Source organism: Tenrec ecaudatus, chromosome 15 (genome assembly GCF_050624435.1).
Source record: "Tenrec ecaudatus isolate mTenEca1 chromosome 15, mTenEca1.hap1, whole genome shotgun sequence".
Lineage (NCBI taxonomy): Eukaryota > Metazoa > Chordata > Mammalia > Afrosoricida > Tenrecidae > Tenrec > Tenrec ecaudatus.
This window is the reverse complement of record NC_134544.1, coordinates 59,438,163-59,462,926: the sequence shown is the minus strand read 5'-3', so window position 1 is coordinate 59,462,926 and position 24,764 is coordinate 59,438,163. Positions and strand designations below refer to the sequence as shown.

General features: G+C 42.4%; 1 protein-coding gene across 2 annotated transcripts in view; it reads left to right on the top strand.

The window, feature by feature from the left end:
* MYOM1 (myomesin 1) overlaps nt 1-24,764 on the top strand; it is a 154,974-nt gene that overhangs the window by 91,762 nt on the left and 38,448 nt on the right. For both annotated transcript variants that reach the window (XM_075532903.1, XM_075532902.1), the window contains 3 exons: nt 6,666-6,792; nt 10,240-10,424; nt 11,763-11,877. In XM_075532903.1, the coding sequence (XP_075389018.1) occupies nt 6,666-6,792; nt 10,240-10,424; nt 11,763-11,877 (427 nt within the window). The remainder of the gene's footprint in view (nt 1-6,665; nt 6,793-10,239; nt 10,425-11,762; nt 11,878-24,764) is intronic.

The following is a 24,764-nucleotide window of genomic DNA, read 5'->3' as shown; positions in this document are numbered from 1 at the left end:
GACGGATGGATGGATGGATGGATGATGGATGGATGGATGGATGACGGATGGATGGATGAACGGACGGATGGATGGATGAATGGACGGACGGACAGACGGAAGGATGATGGATGGATGATGGACGGATGGACGGACGGACGGATGGATGGATGGATTGATGGATGGACGGACGGACGGATGGATGGATGGGTGGATTGTGATAGGAGTTGTACAAGCCCTCAGTTAAATGATTACAAAAACTTTTCTCTGTTAAAAAAATAAAACAGAAATGATGATGGCAACATTTGTACAAATATATTCGATACAATTGATGTATGGATTGTTATAAGAGCTGTAAGAGCCCCCCAATAAAATGATCTTTAAAAAGAAAAGAATGTTAAAGCTATGGAACGCACAAGCCTACTGACAGTGCTTCACAAACGGCGTTCGAGACTGTGCCGTGTTGGTGTGTGCAACAGCGCTAATGAACGTTCTTTCATGTGGTGTGATGGTCCATTATGCGACCACATCGCACCTGCCTTTTCCATGCAGGTATTGATTGTTACGCTGATATTTTTACCTTTTTAAGCAACACACTACAGGAGGCAAAATAGGGGGCAGGGACCTTGTAAAGCCACATCCATGTGCATCACTAGAGCGCTTCAACAGCGAAAAGAAAATCCATAGATTGGAGGGGGGATTGGATGTCATATTTTGAAGCAGTGCTATTAGACATATGCAAAGTGCACTTTATTAATCATGTTTTGCCTAAAAGTCTTTGTTGTTATCAATACCCAAGGGGGCCTCAAAAAGTTCACTGAAAAATTCCATCAGCTTTTCATTACATCTTTTCATGAACTTTTGGAAGCTCCCTCATAGCTATATCTGCTTACACCTGTTTTCTCTTGGTTGATGTTTGCATGGCATATCATTTTAAATTCTCTAACTTTCAAGCTTTCTGTACCTGTGTGTTTTATATATGTTTCTCTTAAATTTTTAACCTCCCTAGCAGTCTTTGGCATTTAGCTGGAGTATTGAATGCTATTACTGATTACTCTTTTTAAACCATAATCTTACACTGTGCAACTTGTTTGCCTGTGCTATGGTTAATTTCTTTGTGCTTTCTTAAGAAAAAAGTTATTTGTTTTTAACCCTTCCATTGCCCCCTTCCCCAAATATTGCCTTAAAAGCTACAGCTTCTAGGTAATTCATTTGGCATTTGGGTTTGGTTTGGTTTCTTTTTTTGGTTTGTTTCATAGTGGTGACTATAGTTAAAACAAAGAAATTTACTGGAAGGTAAAGTTACTCCATTATTTCACCCTTCTCTTAGAAATATAAGGACCTTAAAATACTTTAACTTATTTACACTTTTCCCAATTTAATGCTTTTGTGTGTATTTCATACTATCTTTTTTTACTGAAAAAAAATCATTGTTTTATAGAGTCAACATTTGTATACATGTGCTTGCTTGCATATTTAATACTTTAAATCTCGGATTTTCCATCTCAGATTACTTTTCTTTTTCTAAATATTTTAGAATTTCCATAAGTGAGAGCCTTCTAAGGCCCAGCTGTTTTCATTTCGTTTGGTTTTTTCCTTTTGTTTTATACAAAATATAATTTTTTTTCTGGGCATAGTATTCTATCCTGGTAGGTATTTCACTCGGCACTTTGACAAGGTAATTCCACATCTTTGTGTCATTTTTGAAGCTGGTGTGGCCATTCTTCATCACGTAGCTCACTTGAGGGTCATGCATCTTTTTCCTTTCACAGTGTCTCGTATTTGGCCATGTCTCGCGGTGACAGAGTTAAAATAGTACATGTCCAGTCCAGGGAAAGCCTGGTGGCGAGCTGCTCTCTGCATGGTTGGTAGTTGAAAACCACCAGCACCACGGTTCTCAACCTGTGGGCCACGACCCCTTTGGGGGGGTCAAACGACCTTTCCACAGGAGTCGCCTAAGACCATTGGAAAACACATATTTCCGATGGTCAGCGGAACCGAGACACCGCTCCTCTATCCGTCTTCAGGCGGGTCCTCCCACGTGCAGATACGCCCACATATTAGTACCCAGCGTGAAGACTGTGACTCATACTACACCATGCTTCAAGACAAAATTTCACTGATTTGAAATTACAAGTAACTATTTCATAATATATACTTATAGATTATTTTTGTGATGAATCACTATGCTTTCTTTATGTTTAATTTGTAACAGTGAAAATACATCCTGCATATCAGATATTTACATGATGATCCATAACAGTAGCAAAATGACAGTTATGAAGTAGCAGTGAAAATAATGTTATGGTTGGGGGGGTCACCACAACATGAGGAACCGTGTTAAAGGGTCGCGGCATGAGGAAGGTTGGGAACCACTGCACCAGGAGCTCCGCGAGAGAAAGACTGGGCTTTCTTCTCCTGTCACCATTTACAGTCTTGGAAGCCCACCGGGGCCAGGAGTTGGCACTGACTCAATGGCACTGGGAGAGCTATGGGGGATTAAACACTTTCTCTGCTGAGGGTTTGGGACTTTTCTGTAAGATCTTTACGGAGAATTGTTAGCTACTACATCCTAAAATATTGCCACTGTCACACGCTCTTTTTCTGAAACTCTAATTAGACATATATTTGGCATTCTTGTTCTGTCTTCCGTGGCTATTAATCATTCGCTTCGCTTTCCCATCTCTGTGTCTTTGTGTACGGTAGTCTGTATAATTTCTCCTGATTGCATCTGCCAGTTTACAAATTCTCTTTTCTTCTATATCTAATTTTACTTTTAAAACATTCATTATCTTTGTCCTTGTTTTTTTTTTTTACTTACTCTAGGCCAAATATAACTTATTTCATAGATTATCCTTTCCTACAGATATTTTTAAGTTTGTCATTTACTTTCCAAATAAAATAAAGATAATTCTTTTTATAATCTAAGTCTGATACTTCTGCTGGCTAGCACCTTAGAAGGCCTTTATGATTATCTATTGACTTGCACTGTGGCTCTGGTTGCCATCTTTTCCACTCGGATTTTCTTGTCCTGTGTTGCTTGTTGTTTTTAAAATCCATGAATAATCCATGAATAATCGTTGTCTATGATGAAGGTTCTCTAGATAATCTTTGCATTTCCCTCTGCAAGGTGCTCAATTCAACTGCCAGAGTTTGCTATTTCTGGACAGACAGGCAATGTGAATTTGCATTGCACAATAAATGAAAGCAGGTTTATTTCTGATTTGCTTTTATCCTGAGATAAAGCTGTTGGAGGATCCAAAGAAAGGTTTCCTTCCATTCTCTTTTTTATTCGATGAGTTCTGGGCTTTGATATCTAAACCTCTCTCTTTGTGAAAACATCAAAACCCCTGGTAAAATTGGCCTCCAATGCAAATGCCGTGATCTCTCTTGTCTTCTATCTCCCTTCATGCGGGACTAGTGCTTTTAAATAGCTTGTCATTGACTCTCAAGAAGAAAATTATCTAGCATTTTCAATTTTTTTCATATTAATCTAAATAGCCTACCATATCTTTAAAAGAAGCAGAAATCTCCCACCACAATATTTTACCCATGCCTGGGCTTGGCCCAGAATGTTCTGCAGCCTGGAATGTCCTAGAAAAACTGAGATAAATGATCACACAACCAGGGACCGACCCCAAGCCACCATCGTCCATAAATACAGTACTTTTAAGCAAAGTTATTATCATCATCATTTCCCCTTAAAAATTGTTTCTAAAAAGAAAAACACACACACATATACGTATGTATATACAAATGTGTTGTGCATTTATATTATCGCATTGCTATAACCCGTAGACATTATATTTCACACACACCCTCAATAATTGGCTAGGTAAGCATGCATGTAGACAAACATATAGTTTCATAATAAAATTTGAGTTCTAGACAGGATTTTCTCTTGGCTTAACTCATAAACTTCGAGGGGTTGTTTATAGTCCACAACTTTTTCAAACTAATATATTTCCTTCATTTCTATTTTGCAAGTCTTTTTGTAGTCATTATTTTATCCCTTCTGTTTACTCTCCCAATAACCCACGGTGCACTTTAATGTAAAAATTAGGTCGCTCACAATGCTACACTCCTTTGTTTACAGGGACTTTTGCTTTCCTGCTCACCACTTATTTTTTGTGATTTTGTTTTTTCTTTTCTGTGTGTGTGTGTGTGTGTGTGTGTGTGTGTGGTGTGTTTTCTGGTTGTTTGGTTGCTGATAGGCTAACGGCTGCTACTGATGCAGTGGATAGTATCTGTTAGGTCTTACAGAGACAAGAGACAGAGCGAGACCTTCAATTAATAGATTGAGTTTGTAGGGAACAGGCAATCAAAGGAAATGACGTAAAAGGAGTTTAGCATAGCCAGATACAGAAAGGTTAGGGCTGGCCCTTGGTCTAAAGCCAGAGAATGAGCTAACTTAAAAGGCATAAAGACCACGAGAGGCGCTATGACATAAAACAAGAGAAAAGTGGGTGTAACACAGACCCACTAACAAACTACAACAGCGTTTGGCAAGGAAAGGGTTAAACGACTCCGCTGCCCCAGCCTCCACTTCTGCTGCCAGTTGGTGGGACAGTGTCTGCAACAAGGATGGAGGAGCTTCGGGTGTTTGAGGAGGCCCACAGGGCCAGAGCAAAGAATAGCAAGAGCAGGGAGAACAAAGGATGTTCTTGGATATGTTCTTGGATATGTACATTTTGTACACTGATGAATCCTGAGCATCTTTCCATTTGGTGCGGATAACTCCAATGGGATGCGTGAATTGGCAGAAAGAAGGGCAGAGAGTAAGCTTTGTAAACAGAAGAAACGTCTGCTCCTGTCCTTAGCAACACTGCCACCGGACTTTAGAGTATTGGGTTGTGATTCTGTCGTATTACAACTGCCAAAGTAAACCTGAGACATGCAAACCCCAGGGGCAAGCAGGTGGAGTCTGGGCTCCTACTTAACTCTAGCCTCAATCCAAGAACAGTTAGTTCTGATAATGTGGTTCTGCTTGATACACACCTGCAAGAAAGGATCACTGAGCTAAGGCTGCTGCAGCAAAGTGTGGTGATGAAAGTAGATGGTGCCTGGCTATCGATCAGAATAGTGTCTGGGGTCTTAAAGGCACATTTTCAAACAAGCAGCCATCTAAATGAGGGGTCCATGAGTTCCACAGCAAAGAAGCCCACCAGCTGTGTGATCCAGAGAAGACATTTTTTTTCTTTTTTTTTTAATCCTTTTATTTGGGGTTTAGAGAAGACATTTTTAAAATTTGAATATGGTGAAAGGAAAAGTATCAGAGCTAAAATTATGAAGACCCAATTGGTAGAAGGCTACGGAGGACAGTGGGAGGCCAAAACCCATCTACAGAGTATCTGGTCAGATCCACTCTAACCACAGGCAAGAGTCTCAAACGGCCTTGCTGTCAGGCAGAGACCATTGTAATCTGGAACATGCTGATATGCTGATATCTGGCCAGATGACCTCCCTATAGACCCAACCGGAGTTGGTTCTGTGTGCAAGTTTCCCTTCTTCCATGACAAAAATGTCTTCCCCGGCTTTTTGAATGTTGATGAGGATCTTTCTTACTCATTATTTGTATTTTGGTCTTTATATTATTATTTTGTCCTTAACACCTTATTTAAAATTTGGTTTTTATTGTTTCTGTTGGGTTTCCCAGTTTGTGACTCACAGGAGGGGTGGATGCCTAGTGAAAATAACTGATGTAGGGATTGATAGAGGATGCAGGGGTGGGGAGTGGGTGATAGGGAGGGAAAAGGGAATTTCAGAAGTGGGAAACAAAGATGGGAGCAGGGAGGGAGCATACTGGGACCGACTATGATCACACAACTCATGTTAAAGGCAATTTAACCAGGGGGTGTTCTAAAAATGACATGGTAACGATTGTACAATTCTCCTAGATATGATTAAATGTGTATACTATGTAAATTATATGCTGTTTTTAAAAAATAGGTCACAGTAAAGAACAGGAACCTGACAGATTTGAACACTTTATTACTAGCTTAGAATCCACGGAATTTGCATCTGGCTATTTATACATTTTCTTTTGTATTTGCACAACAAATTACCAAAAGCTTAGTGGCTTAAAACAACCATACATCTTCTGACCATTCTATTTATCAGGAGTCTCAACATGGCTTAGCTGGACACTCTGCTCAGTGTCAATGGCGGCCAAGTTGAGCTTGGGTCCTTCTGAGCTCCCTCGGGTTGTAGGTAAAAGTCAGTTGCTGTACTGGTGAGCTACAATCTTAGAGATGGCCCTTCTCCACAATCAGTCAGTTCACAGCATGGTCTTTGACTTCCTCTAGAAAAGTGTGTCTTGTCAGGAAAGGCCCAGGCTATCTTTGAATAGTTTTTATTTGCTAAGTCAGGTCCACCCTGGCTAGGCTGTCTTTTGATGGATTTAAAATTGTTCGATTAGGATCACATTTTCAATCGCCCTTGTCCTCTGTCACAGAGCACACCACGGACATCATAGTAACAGTCTAATACCGGCGCCACACTCTGTTGATTAATAGTAGGTTGTGAATTTCATCCACACTCAAGGGGACGAGATTAAGAAATGGTGTGTGTTGTTGCTGTTACCCTAGAATGTATTTGACACCGGAGGTGAATAAATATTGAACACCTACAAGAAACCTAAAAGAAAACGGAACTATTCACTGCCTGTGACGTTGTCTATGTTGCAGATTAGCAGTTTGAAGGAGAACATGGTATATCAGTTCCAAGTGGCTGCCATGAATATGGCTGGACTAGGAGAATTCTCAGCAGCAAGTGAATCCTTTACATGTGAAGAGTGGACCATTGCTGTTCCAGGTAAATCATAGAACCCATATCTCAGAACAAGGGTATAGAGTGTCTCCCAATAAAAGGGAGGTATGAAACTAAAGTGCTATGAAGGCAACTTTTATGGACAAAGACTTCTCATAGGCTCCTGGGCAAGCTAAAAAAAAAATGAAGATCATTCTATTGCGGGCTCTTACAGTTCTTATAACAATCCACTCATCAATTGTATCAAACATATTTGCACATATGTTGCTCTCATCACTTTCTAAATATTTATTTTCTATTTAAACCCTTGGTATCAGCTCCTTTTTCCCCTCCCTCCTGCCGCCCTCCCACCCTCGAGACCCAATGATAAATTATAAATTATTATTGTTTTCATATCATCCACTGACCACTGTCTCCCTTCACATTTCTGTTGTTCATCCCCCTGTAGGGGGCAGGGATTATTTGTCGATCATTGCAATCGGTTCCTCTTCCTTCCCTCCTCCCCTCCCCTTCCTCCTCCCCTCCTGGGATCCCTACTCCCACTTGTGCTTCTGAGGGGTTTATCTGTCCTGGATTCCCTGTGACCTGAGCTCTTATCTGTACCAGGGTACATGCTCTGGTCTGGCGATTACTGAAAGGCAGGACTGGGGTCATGATAGAGAGGTGCAAGGAAGTCTCAAAGAACCAGAGAAATGTCGTGTTTCATCGGTGCGATGCTCCTAACATGGTTTTAAAATAATATTAAATGTAGCAAACTGCAGAGCATAGACCCTCCTCTATAAAGCACAGGTGGTAACACTCTGGATAATGTAACAGGGTTCTGAAGATGACACAGAACAGAGGTTACAAAGACTCTTAGCAAACCCAAGTGGAAAGCGAATTTTGAGAATGACGAGTGCAATGAATGTATAAGGGTGCTTTGCTCAGTTGATGTATGTATGGATTGTGATAAGAGCTGTATGAGCCCCAATAAAAAGATTTAATAATAATAATAAAAAGTTATAGCACCTGAGGAATTAAAGGCTTGAAGGTAAACAAGCAGCCATCTAGATGAGAAGAAACAAAGCCCATGTGGAAGAAGCACATCAGCCTGTGTGATCATGAGATATTGATGAGATCAGGTATTAGGCATCAAATAACCAAAATAATAATAATATTATTGTGAATGAGGGGGTGTGTGGATTGGGGACTCAAAGCCCATCTGTAGGCAACTGAACATCCCCTTACAGAAAGGTCGCAGGGAAGAGACAAGTCAGTCAGGGTGCAGTGTAGCAACGATGAAACATATAACTTTCCTTTAGTTATTTAATGCTTCCTCCCTGCCACTGTCATGATCCAAATTCTACCTTACAAATCCAGCTAGACCAGAGGATGTACACTAGTACAGATAGGAAATGGAAACACAGGAATCCAGGACAGATGAACCCCGCAGGACCAGTGGTGAGAGTGGCGATACCGGGAATGTGGAGGGAAGGTGGGATAGAAAGGGGGAACCTATTACAAGGATCTACATATAGCCCCCTCCCTGGGGGATGGACAACAGAAAAGTGGATGAAGAGAGACATCTGACAGTGTATGACATGCATGACAAAATAATAATAATTTATAAATTATCAAGGGTTCATGAGGGAGGGGAGTGGGGAGGGAGGGGAAAATGAGGAGCTGATGCCAAGGGCTCAAGTAGAAAGCAAGTGTTTTGGGAATGATGAGGGCAACACATGTACAAATGTGCTTGATGTATGGATGGATTGTGATAAGAGTTGTACAAGCCCCCAATAAAATGACTTTTTTTTTAGTGAAATAAAAAAACCTCTTAGCAAAACCAATCAGGCCACGAAAGTTGAAGGTATTAATATGATTATGCAAACCAATTAGCACACCAGACACTGTGAAAGTACAAAAGTGACTCATACCCTTCATGCAAGATTTGGAAACGTTCGTTGCACAAATAAGATGTGTCCTGGGATTTTCACTCAGGACCTGGTCACGTCATCTTTTGTTGAAATGATGAAGCCTGTGACTGATGGGTCTAAATAGCACAGCAGCAGATGCATTAGCTTAGACTGAGCGGTCCAGAGGAAGAGAAGAAAGCCAGGAAAGCACGTGTCTGCCTCTTGTCAATGTGAACGCAGGAAAAACGCCAAGGAGCTAGATCTGGCCGTTGCCCAGATAGGCTCAAAGAGTAGGCTGATTTTCCAGCTTGGAGAGCTAATGGAATTTGTTCAACTGGTTTGGGGACTTTCTTTGTGCCCATTATCCCGTCTTGCTCTCCAGTGTCTCCCGTTTATTACAAATGTATATGTCAACCTTGTGCCTCTGATCTCATGGTATTTGGGAAACAGGTAACTTGTGCTCTAGATTTCACAGGCTCATGGATAAAAAGGAACTTTGCCCCAGTGTGGGAGATACGGTCTTGTCACTGGAGTTGGTGTAAGACTTTGGGAATGGTAGGATGGGGGAATGTTTTGCATGTGGCGAGGTTATGGATTTTGGAGGGAAAAAGGGAGGAATATTTTGGATTAAATGATGTCCCCCAAAATATGTGTTGTCAAGCCTAACATTTTGCCAAGTTAAAGGGTCAATCAAAAATTGACCTATCAATCACAAACACCACAAACACAAATGAGAGTGTGGCTGTGTTTGGGGTTTGCTTTCCCGGGATTATAGTTGGTTAGAAATGTGTTGCTTTTTTTTTAAGAAAAAGGGATAGATAGATAAATAAATAAATGTGTCATCTTCAGAGAAGTTGGTGGTCATGCAAGGAGAGATTAGGACTCTCCCAAGAGTGCAAAGAGTATGCACAGAGGGTGCACAATCTGACATTCTCCCTGGAGACTTATCAAGGTACTTAGTGTCTCTGAATTGGTTCAAGATGAAGGTGATGTATGAATGTAAATAACTGATAATGGTTATTATAGACATCAAGGCCCACAGGTTTGTTTCCATTTATTTTGGCAAAAGTTCATTGCGAACCATACACGTTCATATATCAAATACATGTTTTGGAGAAAATATTTTCCCCCAATTGGAAGATGTTTTGCAATATATTATCCCCCCCCTTTTTTCCTTTGAAAGAAGTATTACTCTTTGCATTCATATGCCATCCAATCGAGTTGTTTTCTTCCTACTCATAGAGATTTGGGGGAATGCTCAGATTCCTATGCAAAAATCAACTGAAATGGAATCTGTCACTAAATTAAATAGTTCTGATGAAAGGTTGTAATCCAGGGAAATTAGCAGGTGTGAGAAGAGCCGAAGTCCTTGAACCTCAGTACTGAGCACTTCCTCGCACTGGCCTTCCCACTCAATAGAGGATGGCGGCGAGGGATGGAGAAGTACCACAAAAGCAGCCCTTTCCATGGGGAGGCTAGGGTCAAAGGCAAGAGAACATAAGCATCAGATCCCGATCATTCACAGGTGTGGTTTGAAATGGACACCTACGGGGGGATTCTTGCCCACTATAGTTCTGTTTCCTGGTCTTCCCTCCTCTAGGACCTCCACAAAATCTCAAGTACAGTGAAGTGCGGAAGAACTCCCTGGTTCTCCAGTGGAAGCCTCCCATCCACTCTGGGCGGACTCCGGTGACGGGTTACTTTGTGGACTTGAAGGAGGCCAATGCCAAAGATGACAAATGGCGAGGACTCAACAAGGCGGCCACCAAAAACAAGTACCTGAAGGTAAGAGGGCGCGCGTCGGTTTAGACGCCGTCTTTACTGAGAACCGCCCTGCTCAGAACATTCGCTTTAGAGTTTGCCAGACAGTGCAGAACACCACTGTATTGGTCTGTTTCATCTGGGGGGCCCTTGGTAAAATTCCATTTCGGGATTGGGGTTGCGGGAAGTCTCTGCTGCTTAAAACACTTGGTATATTTAACCTGACTTCCTTAGCCTTGCTTTGGAAAGCGTCTACTGGCCCCTTTTCTCTTTCTTTCCCTGTTTGTCTGATCTGATCCACTCAAATGATCGTTAGTGTTAAAACACTGCTGCTTCCCATCTCACAGGGTGACGTTCTTTCTCTTCCTGAGGGTGCTATTTTTATAGCGTTCACACGAGCTCCTCTTTAACTGCTGATACGGAGCTCTTAAATCTGCTGTTAGAAACACTCCCCTTCATTCTAGCATTGTTTGATTTAAGCAGTTTGGGATAAATAAATCTTACTGATCTCCATCACAATATTAGGGAAAAATATGCTCTCTGTATATAGTAAATTCCTTCTTAAAACTCAATGTGGCTTTTGAAAGTCGCCTGTTTGAAAAAGAGTATTTCATTTTTCTAGAACATTAACAAGATTTAATATGATAATGAGAGTTGCTGAACTCAGAGTCACACGCAGACATAAACTGTGAAGTGGGTCTATCATCATATATATTATATATACAGTCTATATTATCATTATATGTACATATATAATGATAGACCCACTTCAAAGTTAGTCTTCATAGATAGACCCACCCACATAGCACCTGGTTCATGGTAAGCCCTTGGGGTATAGATTTTTCTAAATTTTGATTATTTACAAATTACTTAAAGTCATAATTAAATCAATTGTTTTCTGGTTAAGGAGAGATGACGATGTCAAATTTACAGGGGAAATTTGGGGTTCTGTTCTTATGCCCTCACACACTTTTTAAACAAATTGGGGAGCGTCCGTGATGCATGGTTTGACTTCTTCCCTCTTGCCAAGAATTTTATCTGAAATTACTTACGGACTGTATTAAAAGAAACAGCCCCCCAGAAGGCAGAAGTTCTGCTGCCGTGAGGTTTTTGTATGCTGCCTTGTTGAGTAAGGTGGATGACTCCTTTAAACCAGTCCTTGTCTTTTGATGTTACTGGCCATTAAATTATCTTTTAAAAGAATTGGAAGGAATTTTAGACGTCCTCATCTACTCCTTACCAAGGATCCAGAAGGGAAAGAAAACGTCTAAAGCACAGACCACTAAAACAGTGTCACAATGGAAAAGCCTTTCTGTTTAAAAGACACCACGTGTCCACTGCCGCTCTGCCTACTTCTTCCAGGTACAAGGCCTCAAGGAGGGCAGCAGCTACGTCTTCCGTGTCCGTGCTGTAAACCAGGCAGGTGTTGGGAAGCCGTCTGAACTTGCTGGACCTGTGGTTGCACAAACCCTTCCAGGTGTGCTTTTGTTTCCTACTACAATGACGCTCGTTGGGGTAAGGTGACAGGGATGGCATCCAACACAAACCATCAGTGAGTGCTCTTTGAATCACTGAGTGATGTGGCTCGAGAATATGACAGCCACTGCCCTTCTGCATCGGCCACTCAGGAGAGGGTGACAGGGTGAGTCACGTTGGAGAGGCAACTGGGGTTTTTCTGGTTTCAGTCTTAAAGCAAGAGCTTGAGGCTCCTGGACTAGCATTTTGAATGGAACAATCCAGGGGCAACATTCCTTCCGGCCCCAACATAGGAAGTCAAAATTCTTAAACAAAGGTAGGATTGGGGTGATTGCATCTATTAAGTGAGAGCAGGCACTGGCAAAGTTCTTCTGAAAGAGCATATAATAAACATGTTCTACTTCTTAGTTACATGGTCTCTGTGAGCATTGCACACCTCAGCCCACAGAGCAAAAGAGCAGCCATCCACACGGTATCAACTAGTTAGCATGGCTGTGCCCCAATAAAACTTTATTATGCACACTGAAATGTGCATTTCATATACTGGTAGGTTTTCAATCTCCAAATATTAATATTGTTTCTATTTTTTTCCTCAACTGGTAAAAAAAAATGTAGGAGCCATTCTTAGTTTGTGGGCCATACAGACAACCTCCCAGACTAGGCTTCTGGGCCATGTTTATTGACCTTGGGTTAAAATAACAGCCGTCTGCCCTACATGGTCTACAGCAGCGAGTCAGCCAGCAGCCACCCACATTTCCTCGTTTCAAGGGTTCCCTGACTGGGTGAAAGAAGACAGTCTCCCTTTGTTATAGGAACACAGTTCACAGTGTTCCCTGCCCAAGTGGCTTCAGATCATTAGACAATAATGATTTCCTTTATCGCTCAATTGGTATAATTTTTCAAAGGCATCATATACTTCAGTCTATTAAAATTAGGCTAAAAACACGAGGAAAACAAGGATTATTTATTTATTTGTCTGCCAGTTATTTTATATTTATTGATTGTCATGTTAAGTTGACATTAATTCTGATTCATGCACTTACATTCAATTTGTCCCTATTTTCAGACTGAAATAAAGGACAGATCTAGAATGTAATATTTCATTTTCCTTTTTTTAAAACATTTTATTAGGGGCTCATACAACTCTTATCACAATCCACACATATACACACATCAATTGTATAAAGCACATCTGTACATTCTTTGCCCTAATCACTCTCAAAGCATTTGCTCTCCACTTAAGCCCTCTGCATCAGGTCCTCTTTTTTTTCCCCTCCCTCCAATATTTCATTTTCTTAAATCATTTTATTGAGGGCCCTTACAGCTCTTACAACAACCCATACATTCCTCCAGTGTGTCAAGCACATTTGCACATATGCCGCCATCATCATTTTCAAAGCATTCTCTTCCAATGTGAGGCCCTGATATCAGCTCTCCATTTCTTCCCCTTTCCTCTCTGCTCTCCCTCCCTCACTAACCCTTAAGAAGTTATAGATTATTATTTTCACAGCTTACGTCGTCCTCCATCACCCTCACCCACTTTTTTGTAGTTCGTCCCCCTGGGAGGGGTTCTAGCTGCTCCTTGGGATGGGTCTGGTGATGTCTTTCTAACCATAATTGCGGGATAGGAATAAACTGGGGACCAAACAGAGGACTGGAAAGATGGCTGTAGTAGATTTAAATGGAAAACCTGACTCGAACGGATAAAACGTTATTACTTGATCTGCCCTTAATACATTTTGGGCTTCATCTGGTTTTCACTGTTGTGTGTGTGTGTGTGTGTGTGTGTGTGTGCTCGCTTTGTTTTGTGTTTCATATTGGGGTTTCTCTCTGAAGTATGTCATCATTGTGGGTGGCCTTCAGGAATCTTTGTCACGTTTTTCTGCTTTTTGACTTATGAAATGCAGGATTGATGAACCTATAGGGACGACAATTAGAATAAGGGTTCTGGGGGCTCCGGCAGGGGCGGTGGGGGGACAGTAAAGGGAGCTGATATCCAGGAGATCGCGAAGGAAGAAAATGTTTTGAAACTGATGTGGTAGCAACTGCGCAATACTGCTGATGTGACTGGGCCGTGGAACATGACACCTCATAAAATGAACTGGGGCGGGGGGTGGGAAGAATGGTGGATTCACACAAATATATGCTTCCCCATGGAAGAATCCCAAACCCTAGAGTGACCTTGGACTCCTTCCATTTGCTCTGCTCACGCCTCTCCTTGCATTTACTGTTGAGCGTCTCGTTAGTACATGCTAGTTGCTAGGTGGGCACTGGAGAGGAGTGATAAGCCAGCGCTAGGTGGCTGCTGAGCACAGGGCGAACAAGGTCGCCGGAAAGGCAGACTTCATAGCAAGGTTGGCTGCGGCTGCGGCTGCTAGTTGGTTGCCCTTGAGTCAGCTCCCCGGCACAGTGACCACATAGCTAACAGAATGGCATGTGTCGTCTCTGTGACTGCGTGTAGGTTTGGGTTGTTGTGTCAATTCATCTCATGGGCGCTTTCCTTCATTTCACATTTTAACAAACGCGATGTCCTTTTCTGTCGACTGTTTCCTTGTGGCATGCACAACGGAGCTGAGCCAACCTCCACCCTCAATTCTCAGGAGGACTTGGATTGTGTTTCTTCAAACACTGTTGCTCCTGCTCCTCGCCCTCCACACCACGGTCAATGTTCCTTTGCAAGATCACATGTGAAGGGCACCCATCCTTCTTCCGTCTTCCTTGTCACTGTCTACCTTTCTCACTCATATGAAGCTACGAAAGAGAGCATGGCTTGGGCCAGGAGCACTTCAACCATCAAAGCAACACATTCACAAAACCTTTCCCATAGCTTAAAATAACCATAAAGTGGGGTTTTTATAAGTCCTTGTAAATGTTTATATGTAGCCTAAAGTTGTCTGAATTTGTTTCGTTAAATCCCAATAAGTTACTTTTTTTTTTCCAATAAGTTACTTTTACCCAGGCATTTACTTGCTGTTAGAATGGAGGGGGGATCATTGTATCAATGGTAAGATTTGGCATTTGAAAAGTAGGTTTCTAATTCAGCACAACTTCTTTTGGAAAACATCATTAAATTTTCAGGTAGAAAATAAAGCTTATCATGTAATAGGAAACCACTCCTCCAATCAACAAGATACTTCTGGTGTCATTTGAATTCCCATTAAAAGTTAACTGAAGCCCCTGGGGCTAATAGGATCACGGGTCTTTCATTAAAACCAAAGAACACACGAAAAGGCGTAGCCCAGTCAGTCACTGCTACAAAATCTAACTGAGCCAGTAAGGAGGGTCCAGGCAACGGCTGCATAAGTGTGCTGCATTATATCAAGAAGTTTGCTAGCTAGAAAAGCTGTAATATGGTTAGCTTAGATTTAGTAGTTCCTAAAAAGGCCCTTGTATTCTTACTACCTGGTATTTCTAAAACAGCGGCTGTGGTTGATCACATCAGACCTGGGGCATAGGGCAGGCAAGGTGAGCTAGACCAGGATCAAGACACCAGAGAGCCCTGCCACAGTGTGGCAAGTGAACAACAAAGAGCTGGCTGTGCGGATATTTGTACCAGGGAAACAGGGCAACAGTTAAGGGGAGTCAGGTGATACCCAAGAGGAGCCAAGCACAAAGCAGCCCCCAGCAGGCGTCAGGTTATGGGAAACCGGGCTTGGTCACAAGGACGTAGTGGAAGAATATGACAATTCCAGTAGGATAATGAGTTGGGATTCAGTGGACAAACTAGTAATCCAGGCCCATTAAGATCCCTGTTTTCTTTTAAATTGGTTTATTCGGAATCTGGGAATGCAAATAACTTATGACCCAGCATGTGTTCAACATCAGCGCTAAAGTAAGAAGCCAAAGGGGGGGGGGGGAGAAGAAGCCAAAGGGACTAGTCAAGGTTAGCCCAACTGACTCCAAAACTGTGTTTGCATTTGGTTAGTAACTCAATTCTTTTACCATTAGAATCATGGGTCTTAGCCTTGGCTGTACATTAGAATCATTCCAGAAACTTTCAGAAGATACTGATATCCAGATTTTACTCCAGAGAATTAAATTATAATCCATAAAGATGAGCCTGGAAATAGGTTTGCCTGTGATTGGTGGATTGATTTTAGCTTCCTGGGTAATTCTCATCTCGACCTAGGGTTGAGAACCGTGGCATTAGACTGTGAACCCTTCAGAATAGGAACTGTGTGATTTTGCCTCTGCGTTCCAAGAGCTCAGCAGAGTGCCTATTGAGCAGGCATTAAATACATGCTTATTAAATGAAAAGGCCATGAATGGCTTCCATGTTTCGGCCAGTGAGTGTGAATCTGCTTTGTGGTCACGGCTAGTGGACTTAAGCCTGTGGGTATTACTGTAGCAGCTGGGAAGTTGTCACGCGCATGCACAGTGGACCGAAATCGCCACGAACAGCTGACAGCTGTGGGAACCTTAGGGTTTTCATTCATGAGCTTCAGAGTTACATTGCCCAGCTCTGGTTCTCGGTCATTCTCAGCCTGGAAGTTCTGCTGAAGTCTGTTCAGCATCATAGCAACACACAAGCCTCCGCTGACAGGCAACTGCATCCAGTGCCCTGGCCAGGACTTTGAATTCAGACTAGAGGAGACCTACTGGCTAGGGCTAGAGGCTGTGATCCTCATGGTTGGCAGGTCGAAACCACTAGCAGCTCTTCGGAAGAAAGACTGGGCTTTCTACTCCAATAACACTTACAGTCTCGTTAACCCACAGGGGTTCGCCATCAGTCAGCATTGACTCGATGGCCGGGAGTTTGGTGTGTTTGGTTTGTAGTTATTGATTGGAAGGGGCTGAAAGAAAAGCACTCACCCTATAGAGACTTTGAGGCAGTACCAGGAAGGTGGATCCGCAGCAGTTTGTAGCTTCAAAAGGGCAACTCAGCATTTCATAGGGAAAATTATTTTGTTTCCTTCTGCCCTCTTACACACACACACACACACACACACACACACACACACACACACCCCACACACCACACATTGCTGTAAGTCTTTATGGGAGCGATGGTCTCTTTGTTCTTCTGCATATCATGTATTACGGCCCCTAATTGTCCTTATTCTGTAAGTAAGGGTCTTTATTGTTTTAGATTTTATATTTAAGCTCTGTGGTCTAACTTGAGTTTGTTTTTGTATGCGATGTGTGTTCTACACCCTGCTTCCCTTTTCTGCAAAGGAATGTCCATTTTTGCCAACACCATTGGTTAAAGAGATGCTCTCACCCTTGTTTAATGATGCTAGGTCCTTTATTAAAGATCAATTGTCCGTAGGTGGATGGATTTCCTTCCAAGTTTTCAGTTCTGTTCGGTGGATTTATGTCTCTTCCTCTGTAACAGTACCAAGCTGTTTTGTTTGTTTGTTTGTTTGTTTGAAAATCATTTCATTGCCATAATCCCATGCTTTCCGGGTGCCAATGAATGGTGCCGCCACCGCCATGCATTTACCAAGCTGCTTGGATGGCAGTGGCCTGTAGTGCGTCTTGAGACCCGGAAGCGTGAGGCCTCCTGCTTTGTTGTTCTTTTTCAGTATTGCTTCACTTTCTATAGAAAGCAGAGGCCTTTTCCCTTCCCATCTAAATTGGTGATAAGTTCTAGAGCTTTACAATGTTATGTTTTGAGCTTTAAGAGCCCCCAATAAATGATTTATTAAAATGAAAAAAACAAAGTAAAATTTTATGTTTTAAAAAATCATTTTCTGACGGAGCTAAAAAGTGGGAAAGTGACAGATTCCAGATAGTTCCTTTCGGCCCTGGGCCATGCATGGGGAGACCATAGAAACGCGGTTCTACACGCTCTCCATCCTTCGTGTCCAAGTGGAGGACTTGTTCATGGTTGAAGCAGCTGACCACTGACAGCTCTTCTTAAAACTTTTCAGATCAAAGTATCTTTTTTTCCATTTTTCTGTAGCCAAATCTTTGGAGATCTTAGCTGAATTCTTTATGTGCTTGTGTAGCACATTAAAGGGGAAAAAGCTCAATTTTTGAGGAAATCTAAGTTGTGACACATTGCAGACTTCTTTTCCAGCCCAACTTTGTGGGGAAGTGGGGTAGCTTTTCTTTCTGGGTGAAAATATCCACAGACATGTTTTTACTTCAATCCCAAAATACCCTTTTGCTGTCTGCTCATCAAGGACCTGAGGATGTGACCCAATACAACCCCAGCTTTAGAAAATATGGCCTTTTAGCCATTTGTCAGAGTTCAACCCTGAATCAAGAGCTCCTCAGTGCTTGCAAAAACCTGGTTTGGCCTGCTGCCATCCTCAAGGGTGTAGCTGCACTTTCCTCGGGCTTCCTGGGCCTCACTCCACCAGGCTCATTTCCACAAGGCACTGTCCCTGGCGAGGGGTGTGTGAGTCTGGGTGGACTAGAGAAACAAATGCATGGACACACATATGTGTATAAGAAAGAGACTTATATACAAGAGCAATTGAACATGGAGAAAACATCCCAGCCCAGTCCAGATCGAGTCCATAGGTCCAATATTAGCCCATCAGTCCAATATCAATCTATAACATCCTCTTCAGACTCATGAAACACATGCAATGATGCCAACTGCAGGGCGATCACAAGCCAGTGGGTAGAAAGTCTTTGGGTCCAGTGGTGTTGTAAGCATCTCAGCGCTGGCAGGGGTCTCCATGTGGCTTCTCCGGCTTCAGCGGTCTGGTTGCATCCATGTGTCTTGTCTTCTGCAATGGCTCCCAGGAAGTGGCAGAGAGAGAGAGGTGTCTTCCTCCTCCAAGGAGGAAGTACCAGATTTCCCAGAATTCTCAGGAGAAGGCCATACCCACAGAAGTCTCATTGGCTATCTCCAGATTGACAGCCTAGGCTCCACCCCTACATTCTTATCCTTAAATTGACACCAGATTAGGTGACTACCACAGGGGACTTCAAAGCATTCATAGAAAAGTTCTGTTATCTTTTAATTCCATTTTCCCACAAATGTTCTGAAATCCTCTTGCATATATCAGCTTGGGACCTATTAGAAATATTTCTGTATTGGCATGTATTAGGTGTGATTTTGCTACAACTTTTATAAAATGAACATTCATTTGAATATCATATAAACATCTTTCATAAAATTACAACAGAATCCTTCCCACTACGTATCTAGGACCCCTGGCTTTAAAACTACATTGATTCCTTCTGGATTTTATTATGTGCAAAGTTAGCTCTCCAATTTTATCTGTCTACTTCCTCTTATAAAAGATAAACCTATACTCCAACATATCCTTCTTTTGTATGTAAATAAATGCCATTTTTTTAACTAAAAGATAATTTCATTTGGGATCTTACAGCTCTTAGAAAAATCCACACATCAATTGTCTCAAGCATATTTGTGCATATGTCACCATCATTATTTGCTAAACAATTACTTTCAATTTGAACTCTTGGTATCAGCTCCTCTTTTTTCCCTCCTTCCCACCCTTCAACCCTCATGACCCCTTGATAAATTATACAATTTTATTATTTTCATATCTTACACTGACCACTGTCTCCATCCCCACCCCACGGTTTCTGTTGTTAATGCCGCCCTCCCGGCGGGGGTGGGGGTGGGGGTGGGTGTTGATCATTGTGATTGGTTCCCCTTCCTCCCCTCCTCTCTCTACCTTCCTCCCTACCCTTCTGTTATCACTGCGCCCATTCCTGCTCCTGGATTGCATGTGTTGTGAGCTCTTCTCTCTTCTCTGTACCTGTGTACATTGCCCCCGAGGTTTGGTGTGCCATGGTGGGGTCTGCACGAACACTCCCAATTCTGTGGAGACATAATCAATACTCTCCCCCTGGGTGGGTTAGTGCCTGCTCCCCAAGTGCCATCATCTCCCTTTTTGCCAAATTCATTTTTAACCTTTTTTTTTTTTACCTATTTCTAAATTTCCAAGAGGTATCTTTTTGTCTTCAATTGGTTTCCTCACACTTTCTACATATTTTCCCAAAGCACTTTCCCCAACTCTATTCCTAAATTATTCTATTCAAGAAGAAACTGCCTTTCCCCAAAGACAACCTCAATCCAGTTTTCCATGAGATGTGCTACTGTCAGTCCCTCTAAAACACCGCCTTTGCTCTAAGCTAACAAACTAATTTGAATCAACCAGTAACAGAAGGTTCACATTTGAATAGCATTTTTAAAGAATGCAATACCGTCAGCACTATAATTCATGTAACAAATAGAGTATATGCTGTAATTTATTCCATTCCCCTTTTAAGGCAATAAAAGCTAATTTTAAAAAATCATTGTATTGGGGCTCTTACAGCTCCTGTGACATTCCATACATCAAGTGTATTTGTACGTAGGCAGCCATCATCATTTCCAAAACATTTTCTTTCTACTTGAGCCCTTGGTATCAGCTCCTCTTTTTCCCCTCCTCCCCATGACCCCTTGATAAATTTTAAATTATCATTGCCTTCATGTCTTACACTGACCGCTATCTCCCTTCACCCACCTTTCTGTTGTTCATTCACCTGGGAAGGGGGAGGATGATGCATCGATCATTGCAATTGGTTCTCCCTTCCTCCCCTCCCCTCTGCACCTTCCTTCCACCCTTCTGGTATTGCTACTCCCATTCCTGTTCCTGAGGGGTTTATCTGTCCTGCATTCCCTGTGTCCTGAGCTCTTTCTTATCTGTGCCAGTGTACATGCTCCCGTCCAGCCAGAACTGAAAGGCAGCACTGGGGTCATGGTGTGGTGGGTGGCCCACCCGTCCCTCTTTCTATCCCTTCCCACCTTCAGAGATTTGTCACCTTGCAGATAGTGCCCTTTGAGCTACTGCACTCGACAGCTTGCAAGAGCGCACATCTCCCGGCTGCTATTGTTTCCTTGTGACCTGTTTACAGGTTGGCTGAAAGTTGAGCTGCAGGGGTGAGTTCAGTGCCAAACCTGAAGGGTATTTAAGGATCCTCATCTTCGGGGGGCATGGGGTCCACCAGTGTCGATCCGATCTGTACGCTGTTCTTTCCAGTCATTCTATGTTTTGTTCCACATGTTTCTCTCTGTCATGCTGTCAGAGCCTCTATTTCAAGAAACCAGCGATGGAAGCCGGGCACCATCTAGTTCTCGTGGTCTCAGTGGAGTAGAGGTTAGGGTTTACGTGGCCTGTTAGTCTGTTGGATGGAATAGGTGCAGGCGTCTTTCTAGTTCCATCCTTCTTCCTTGCTCCGGAAAGGGAGTGACCCCTGTCACACCTTCTGTGGCCACACACAGGCTTTGCAGACTCTAGCTGCATCGCCAAAGCGGATGGAGAGCCTTGCCTTGTGGAGGACGCGGTGGCAAATGACCGTGGAGTTTCCCAAGACCGCGTCCTGAGCTCCCCCGTCCAGTGACTCTCTCCTTAGAGGGATCCCGTTCGGCTACAGTGTTTTCATGACTTTTCCACCCATGTGACAGACTGTATCCATGGACGTGTTTGTAGCATGTGTAAATTATACACAAGGGTGAGTCCAACTGGGATTGCAATTGGGATTCTCGTTCACACGTGCACAGGTTTTTTCCACACAGTGTGGCTAAGCCTCGGCCTTGGCTTTGGGCAGGTTCTCTCGGTGACACGTCTGTCTTAGTCTTGTTAGGGTGCCTTGAAAAAAATCCAATCACCCACATGGAAGAAGCACACCAGCCTGTGTGATCACCAGGTGTGAATGGGATCAGGGATCAGGCATCAAAGAACAAAAAAATCATATCATTGTGAATGAGGGGCGGTGAGGAGTGGGGACCAAAGCCCATCTGTAAGCAACTGGACATCCCCTTTCAGAAGGGTCTCGGGGAGGAGACAAGCCATTCAGGGTGCAATGTAGCAACGATAAAACATCCAACTTTCCTCTAGTTCCTAAATGCTTCCTACCCCCACCCCCAAGTTTCATGATCCCAATTCTACCTTACAAATCCAACTAGACCAGAGGATGCACACTGGTACAAATAGGAATTAGAAACACAGGGAATCCAGGACAGATAAACCTCTCAGGACCAATAATAAGAGTAGAGATATCAGGAGGGGCAGGGGAAGGTAGGGTAGAAAGGGGGAACTGATCACAAGGATCTACATATAACCCCCTCCCTAGGGGATTGACAACAGAAAAATGAGTGAAGGGAGACATCAGACAATATAAGACATGACAAAATAATAATAATTTATAAATTATCAAGGGTTTGTGAGGGAAAGAGGAGAAAAATGAGGAGCTGATACCAAGGGTTCAAGTAGAAAGCAAATGTTTTGAGAATGATGATGGCAACAAATGTACAAATGTGCTTGACACAAAGGATGTAAGTATAGATTGTGATAAGAGTTGTACGAGCCCCCAATAAAATATATATTTATTAAGTCCCATCAAAACCCTGATGTCCAAGGGCATGTGCTGGGCCAGGTAAATTCAAGCAGAGGGTCAGCTCAGTAGCGCATGGTGACAATTTTTTGGAATCCCAAAGGGGTAATCATGATCGATTTTCTCAAAGGACACAGGAAAACCATGGGGAGGGGGGCATTATGATATTTTTTAAAGTATCGAAAACTGCATTGCTGAGAAAAACACCAAGAAAGTTTGCTGGGGAATTTTTCCCATCACAACAATGGACTTGCTCAGTCTTCAAGGGCACCAAGGGCTGTCCTAGCGTAATGCCAATGAGAAACTTTATCTCCTCTACCCTACAGCCCTGATCTTGTCCCCAGACTTCCTTTTGTTACTTCAAAAACTCAAAGAATGTTTTAAAAAAGCAGTTTTGCATGATTTGAGTCCCTGGAGGAGGCAAAAACTACCTGTTACGGCATGGTGTAACCTGGAGAGCAGAGAATTCTTGGCGAGCTGGAAAGAGTGCTTTCACAAGTGTGTAGACCTCGATGGAAGATACGTTGAGAAACAATCGTTCCACAGTTTGTTTTTAATCATTTTATTGGGGGCTCAGGCAGCTCTCATCACAATCCACACATATAGCCACTGTGTCAAATACATTTGTACATATGTTGCCATCATCATTTTCAAATAATTTTCTTTCTACTTGAGCCATTGGTATGAGTTCCTCATTTTTCCCTCACCCTCACCCTCCCTCACCCATGAACCCTTGATAATTTATCATTTTTTTCATGTCTTCCACCAATCGCTGTATCCCTTTACCCATTTTCTGTTGTCCGTCCCCCTTGGAGAGGGCCATACGTCGATCATGATGGTCGGTTCCCCTTTACTCCTCCCATTGTTGGTCCTGAGGGGTTTATCTGTCCTGGATTCCATGAATTGTGGGCTCTTATCTGTACCAGTGTGCATGTTCTGGTCTAGCCAGATTTGTTAGGTACAATTGGGGTCATGATAGTGTTGGTGGGGTGGGGGGGGGGAGAGGAAGCATTAAAAGACTAGAAGAAAGTTGTGTTTCATTGCTTCTATACTGCACCCTGACTGATTCCTCTCTTCCTTATAGCCCTTCTGACAGGGGATGTCTAATTGACTACTGATGGGTTTTGGGTCCCCACTTGCCCTCCCTCTCATTCACATCGATATGATTTTTTGTTTGTTTGTTTGTTTGTTTGGGGTCTTTGATGATCCCATCAACACCTCGTCATCTATTGTGCCCGGCTGGTGTGCCCAGCTAGATGGCCGCTTGTTTATCTTCAAGCCTTTAAGACCCCAGACACAATATCTTTTGATAGCTGGGCATCATCAGCTTTCTTCACCACATTTGCTTATGCACCCACTTTGTCTTCAACCATCATGTCAGAAAAGGTGGATCACTCCACAATTTGACATTTTTGTTAAATAAAGGTTTCTATGATTTTGTTGCAATGCTTTTTTACTTAACCCTGGTACATAGGAGTAATATAGATGTCTATGTGTATATGTCCATGTATATATACATATATGTTCGTGGAAGTAGTCCTGTCCGGATCGGCCATGTAATCTTAATTTCCTCTGTTTCCTTTAACTCTTGTGCTGCTCCCAGTGTCTTCCTTTGTCTGGAACATGTTGTGCTGACTTCTCCTTATTGTATGAAGATAAGCTTTTTAAGCCTTCTCTGTTCATAGTTTAATCTACTGAGGAAAGCCTACCAATAAGCCCTGTTAGAACCATCTCAGAGTAAGTGTAAATAGATTACAAATGGCAGTGGGTGAAAGTCTCCAGTGAGTAGCAGTCAGGAATGCCAATTTGTGAACTTTGTAACATTAGTCCTGGTTCTCAGGAGCCTATGTTCTATCGTCTTGGTTTTGGGCAAAATTCCAGATGGTTGAGGCATTACAGTGCAAAGAATATCTGTGGAATTGAAAGGCTACGCTAATTAAATTATTCATATTCTTCCATTTTTGTGATTCATTTGTTTGCAGAGAAATCAAATATTGAACTTCAATTGAAACAAGATTCTTAGTCCATTTTTTTCTGTTGTAAATTTGTTACATCTCTACTGTAATAAACAGCAAGCATATGGATGATTCACTGCCTTTCAGAAAGGGATTGCAGATGAGACAGTGAGTGATTAATGTGAACGACCTGACGAGCCTCCAAAATGAATCTGGGAAGAACAATGAGAGCTTTCATCAACGTTCATTCTAGACGTTTCCCTCTGCATAACAATATGGAAATGGCGCTTTAAAAATTCTTCCTGTGACTGAACCATGCTACTTGTGAGACGTAACAAACAGGGAAATCAATATAAAACCCATTTGTAGAACTCGATTAAGTTTTAGAAAGGAAATACTCAGGTCAAGAAATAGAACACTGACAATATTTCAGAAAATCCCCAATGTATGTGGCCCATTTTTTATCCCTCTCTCTCCCTACTTCCTCTCTCCCTTTCTTCACTTCCGTGTAGCCTTCAGGAGCCTCTCCTTTTGATGTAAAACTAATTTTTCTTTTATAATAGTGGTAGAAAGTTTACTGGATCAATGGTGTTTCTATTGCTAGTTCTTTAATTAAGTGTCACGC